General features: G+C 32.9%; 1 protein-coding gene across 1 annotated transcript; it reads left to right on the forward strand.

Annotated features, from left to right (window-relative positions):
• Nucleotides 1–3,279: 3,279 nt before the first annotated feature.
• LOC118761295 (protocadherin Fat 3-like) lies at nucleotides 3,280–5,240 on the forward strand. Its single transcript, XM_036499081.1, has 2 exons — nucleotides 3,280–4,056; nucleotides 4,119–5,240. Exons 1-2 carry the CDS (start codon nucleotides 3,451–3,453, stop codon nucleotides 5,238–5,240), a joined length of 1,728 nt encoding a protein of 575 aa, XP_036354974.1. The 5' UTR covers nucleotides 3,280–3,450.
• Nucleotides 5,241–5,698: the final 458 nt, after the last annotated feature.

Genomic DNA, 5,698 nt, shown 5'->3' on the forward strand with positions numbered 1-5,698 from the left:
TGCAGTCACAAATGACGAAACTGTTTTGACCCAACCTTCCACTTACTGAAGTCAAGGCATTCAGAATTTTCCTAAAACATCAGGAGTTTAATATTAGCCAATAAAATCAATCGGAGAAGAAAGCTACAGTGCCTTTAATGACCTAGAAATCCTACACTCCGATTTAAAATTCGTTGTCTAGGATCAATTAGATCGCTTATATTGTTTTTAAAGCATTTTGGTGAATTTCAAATGAAAAAATCAAACTATAATCAAAAATTAAACGTTAGGGAAATAATATTATTTATCAACCTAGATTATTAAAAACCAGCATATTTTAAGCCTATATTCAGATTAAAAAAACTGATCAAAGTCAATTTTGTAATAATTTGTTATAAAGTTACTGTAATGAAAAAACTTGCAAATTGAAAAATTTCCTAACATTGTTCGTTTTCAAAAAATATTCCATTAAATTTTTTTTGACAATTCACTGTCATTTGTGGAGTTTAAAATACTTTTGTAAGTCACATAGGTGAACCATGTTTTGAACGTTGTTCAGTGAAGAAATTCTAATAATTGTCACAATTTTTAGAAGTTTATTTTTTAACAATAAAAATGTAATCTTTGAGTTTTCCTTTCTTTTAGAATAAATGTAACCTCAAAATATAAAGCAGTGGTAATTGCAATACGATCCTATGACTAGCGTTTGCTTATTTGATCAGTTTCATTAATTATTGAAATTATAATCTGCCACATGGGCAGCCTTTTAGATTTTTTAACCCTTTTTAGATATTTGTTTCGCCTAAATGGACCATGCAACTTTCTTCAATCAAACAATGAGTCTGAATTTAAAAATCAAAAAATAACACAACTATGCGTTGATTTTAACATCAAACAAATCCACAGAAGGCCCAATAATCCTCGGACTCAAGTAATTATCGAAAGATTTAATTAAACGATAATCAGGAAGTTGTTAGAAATATGGACAACAATAAAAAATGTTGGTTGATAAATTAAAAAATGCTTTGTACAGTTGTAACATATCTGTCTATTCATTTTCTAACGAAAGTCTTTTCGAAAGATAAATTCAATTAGATAATTTAAGTGATGAGTGTGAATTCAAAAAAATAAAGAATTTTGTTAATTATCCGACTTCCGAATTTATTAAAAATTCATGTAATTCGGTTTAAAATGTATATCTAGATTATTCCCATTCAGACAATTTGTTTCCAACCACGAAGAGATTAAATTTCAAAATCAACTCAATTGATGAAAATTCAAGTTATTACAAAGTTGTGACCAGGAGAATAAATGTTCATAATAGTAAGTATACTTTTAGAGTGAGAGAGAAAGTACTAATTAGAAACATTAATAAATAGGTTCGGGTTGAAAAGGATTTTGAAACAAATCCTTCATTGCGACTGGATAAGGTTGAGTCTCCGTGTTATTCTGCTGCAGAATTATTAATATTTTGTGGAATAATCGTATTGAGGTAGTTTTGAATATTTTAATTTAATAGATAACTAATTAGAATGAAGAAATATCGACTATACTAATCACTAAACTAAAAAATAGCTAGCTAAATTTTATTCTTGTGGTTTTAATAAAATAAAATTAATTGAATTAAAAGGGAAACCCATTCAAGGAAAAGGTGTCCCATGCAGAGGAATTTCGGTCGGATATAAAGAAATGCACGCCGATTGAGTTCCTTTGCAGAATGAAGAGAAGGCGTTTCCGGGATACGGTTGGGTCATCAAGTATGGAGAGTCCGGCTGCTTTTGGAGGCAGGGATCACCTAATTGATTAGTTTTGACCTATCTTTCTCGTTGATCTTGGAGTTAGTTAGTTAATGCACGTTCGCGTTGCCAGTAAACAAAGTTTATGGTTTCGCTTGTGCCATGTTTTTAACTATTCTTGTCGTTAGCCCCTTCCATCCCTTCCGTCGTCTTGCCCTCTTTCCGATTTCGTCCAGATCGTCTGCATCCATCAATCGGCCTCCGATCATAGCATATTCCTTCGTAAGTATTCCCGGAAGACAGTCTTGGAGTTAATAAATAAAAGAAATCTTAGTTCAAGGTTAATGTACAGGCTGCCAATAGATATCGCATGGCCCATGTGAATTAGAATACTATTATTCAAGTAAAAATTAATTCCACCTATTAAAACACGTAATCAATGTAAGCCTATCTTATCATTTAAATAAAAAAGGTTATTATTTATGGAAAAAATATGACAAATAATTAATGAATAGACTGAGGCAGTTTAGAAGATCTGACAGTTTAAATAACGATTTGTCCAGACAATAAAAACAGATACACTGAATGATTTAGGCCTGAAAAATATTAACAGTCAATATTCCCAATCGATTAATATTGTATGGTATCACTTTCCCATATCAAAAAATAAGGAATAAAAAATTGTTTTTAAAAATCATTGCCTTTGTTTAGAAAAAAGCATCTCGAGAGTGCTTAATCTAGTCTTTAGAATTAATTTGTAATGAATTATTGAAATGATAAGGAATGGTGTGGTTTTGTAATTTTAGACGCATTATATTACAGTAAAATAACAATGCAGTGAGTGCAATTAAGACACATTCAAAATGGTTGAAAAATATTCCCTAATTTATTGGAGTGCCCTGATTTTAACATTTGGAGTGTTTTTGTGCATTTGGGCAATCGAAAATATTATGTAAAACAATCCATGATTTGTTTACTGCTCAAATATGATTACGGCGTTATTAAACAGTATATAAACAAATATTCCGGTGATGCTAATCCTTCTTAATGGTTGGCAGTGTAAACACTAACTTGTATAGAATATACTACTACTCACTTTACTCGCCACTTTCATTCACTCTGAAACCATACAACTATACAAGACAATAAAAGAAGAGATTCCTGTTGGCACTGTCATATACAACTTCTGCCAAGGGACTGGTGTGCAGTGTGGAGACTACACAGATATTATGTATTTAAATATGTATTTCTCAGCTAATCTATCAGGAGAAATAATGGTTAAATAAATATAACTTAATTAAATTAGGTGGTGTATCGAATAGATTACGAAAAAATTGTTTTGAGCAGTCAAGAGGGAATAATTAACTTGGAACTAATTCTTACAAAAAATGATGAAATAGATATAGTAAAAATATATATAACAGTAAGAATTGGTGAACTAAAGTGACAGGTCTTGGACATAAATGACAACCCCCCAATATTCCCAAGTAATAAACGGAACATAACACTGGGAGGATTATCAACTGGGTTAATTATCCACTTCCCGAAAGCTGTGGATAAAGACTCGGGGGTGAATGCACAGACATGGTATGAAGTGGTGGGGGATAGTCAGTTCTCCCTCACAAATAACAAATCATCCCCCACTCTTGTATGCCACTCCTCCCTCACTCCCCTCTCCCCCATTAACCTGCGAGTCATTGCCTTTGACCAACTCGACATACACTACTGGTCATTCATGGACATTGCCATCACATTCAACTCCTCCCACAACACTCCCATTCAGTTCTACGACGTCATCCTCAAAAAAGTCCCGGGAAACAGAAATAAAGTGCTCACAATCCAACCCACGGACGGGGAGATCGCAGAATATGGAAGACCGACGTACCCAACACGCGTCTATGGGAAATTTTCGGTGTCATATGACGGAGAGATTACACAGTTCGGCACATATACAGTGTTGAATGATGTATTTGATGTGGATGTGAAATACACCAACAGCAACAGAGTGGGAGTGTATACAATCCAAGTGGAGACGATTGAAGAGAAGAAGGTCACATTGAAATGGGCGAATGCTGGGAGTTCGTCTGTTTTAGATGTGACAAAGAAGACAACTTTAATAGACCGATTGAGTGTGAGTGGGGGAGTAGATGTGGAGTGCAGTACTAATTCGGAGACTGTTGTGTTGTCGAGGGTTTCAAGTAATGAGTACAATCTGATACTCCTTAATTATTCGAGTGTCCTCCCCACAATTAGTGTCAACGTAAGTTGTGTGGTGGTGGAGGACACTGATTGTTCTCGAATGTTGCATCCACGTCAAAAGATATATACAATTACTGTACAGGTTGGGATATACTATTTATCATCATATATTTTTATTTGTATTCTTACTTAAATTTATAATAGATTATGCCTAAAGATTACAATCCCACACCACAATTATTGAAAATATATGAGAATATGCCCATTCATACCGATGTTTATATTGGAATTACTGAAGATTGGAGAATAACAGACAATCCAAATTTTAGTGATCAATCATTTAATAAAAGTTTCATATCTTCAAAGAGGTTATTTGACCAAGAAATCGAAAAGGTTGTTGATGCTGAGCTTCGCTTACCAAATAATACTTATATCAATAAAACGATTGAAATTATGGACGTGAATGACAATTCTCCAGTGTTTACAAACAAGACATGTTCTGTCATTACATTGAGAAATACTTCTCCCGGACAATATTTAACAAATGTATTTGCTGAGGATGCTGATCTTGGAATGAACGGAAAAATCAATTATAAAGTCATTTCAGTAACGAATATGAATGAAGACATTGGAAGCTGTGATTCAAAAACAAACTTCGCGAATAAATTTAAAATTGATCCGAATTCGGGACAGTTATACGTAAATCAGATCATTGAAAATGCGGGATATCTTCTTCTTAATATACAAGCTACTGACTCGGGGTCACAAAAATTATTTGCCAATATTCGCTGTCTTGTTCACGCGGTCGATTTGACGTCTATTTTTGATTATTCATTCAACGGGGGTAGTGCAGTGCAGCATCAGAATATTAAGTTGTCACAAATTCAACTTGGACAAACTTTTTTGAAGAATACAGCTACTTTGTGGAGTTATTTCTTCGACGATTTTATATTTACAATTCCCGATGATTCCTTGCGGTATTTCAACGTTGATCCTTATTCCGGAAATGTCAGTTACGTTGGAGAAATTCAACCGTCTTTGACAAACAACTATACTTTGACGATAACTGCTTTCTCACGAAAGCATGTTTACCTGAAATATAATTTCAGTGTAAATTTGTTATCGCAAAGTTCTTCGACTGTTCATCAATCTGTGGACAAAAAATATATTGCTATCATCGTCCTGCTTGTTGTACTTCTTACTGGTTTGGGCATTTTTGTTGGTTTTCGTTACCGCAAAAATATTCTGTCATTTATGAAGAAAAATGAGGAATATGCAACAAACAACGAAATCTACGAATGTCAAGATGTTTACAACAACCTTTAATTTCATTATATTAATTATGGACCTGTATTATTTTAATCATATTGTTTTAAAATAATTTATGTTAGTTACGTGAAAGTAGCAGAGAAAGTAGGAATCATTTGCTAATTTTCTGAAGTCTACCTATATTCAGCAATGTTACTTTTACCGGTTATATTGTTCTTTTCATGTAACTTTAAACTGGATTGATATCCACCCAAAGCGCTATTTGGAGAATCTTTCATAAATAAGACTGCCATTTCTAATTTCATTAATACTACAATCTTTTAAAAATCTTTTAAAAAAAGAACTATTGCGAGGAAACTGTCAATAGACCAGTATTTTTAAATTGTTGGAAGAATAATAATGGAAATATATTTGCAATAAAAGAAGATGTTTTACATCGTGATATTCAATCATTTAAACAAGAAATATGAGTGGTAACAACATACTAACATGTTTGGAAATATTTTTTACAGGGC

This window comes from Octopus sinensis, unplaced genomic scaffold, assembly GCF_006345805.1.
Source record: "Octopus sinensis unplaced genomic scaffold, ASM634580v1 Contig11657, whole genome shotgun sequence".
Taxonomy (NCBI): Eukaryota; Metazoa; Mollusca; class Cephalopoda; order Octopoda; family Octopodidae; genus Octopus; species Octopus sinensis.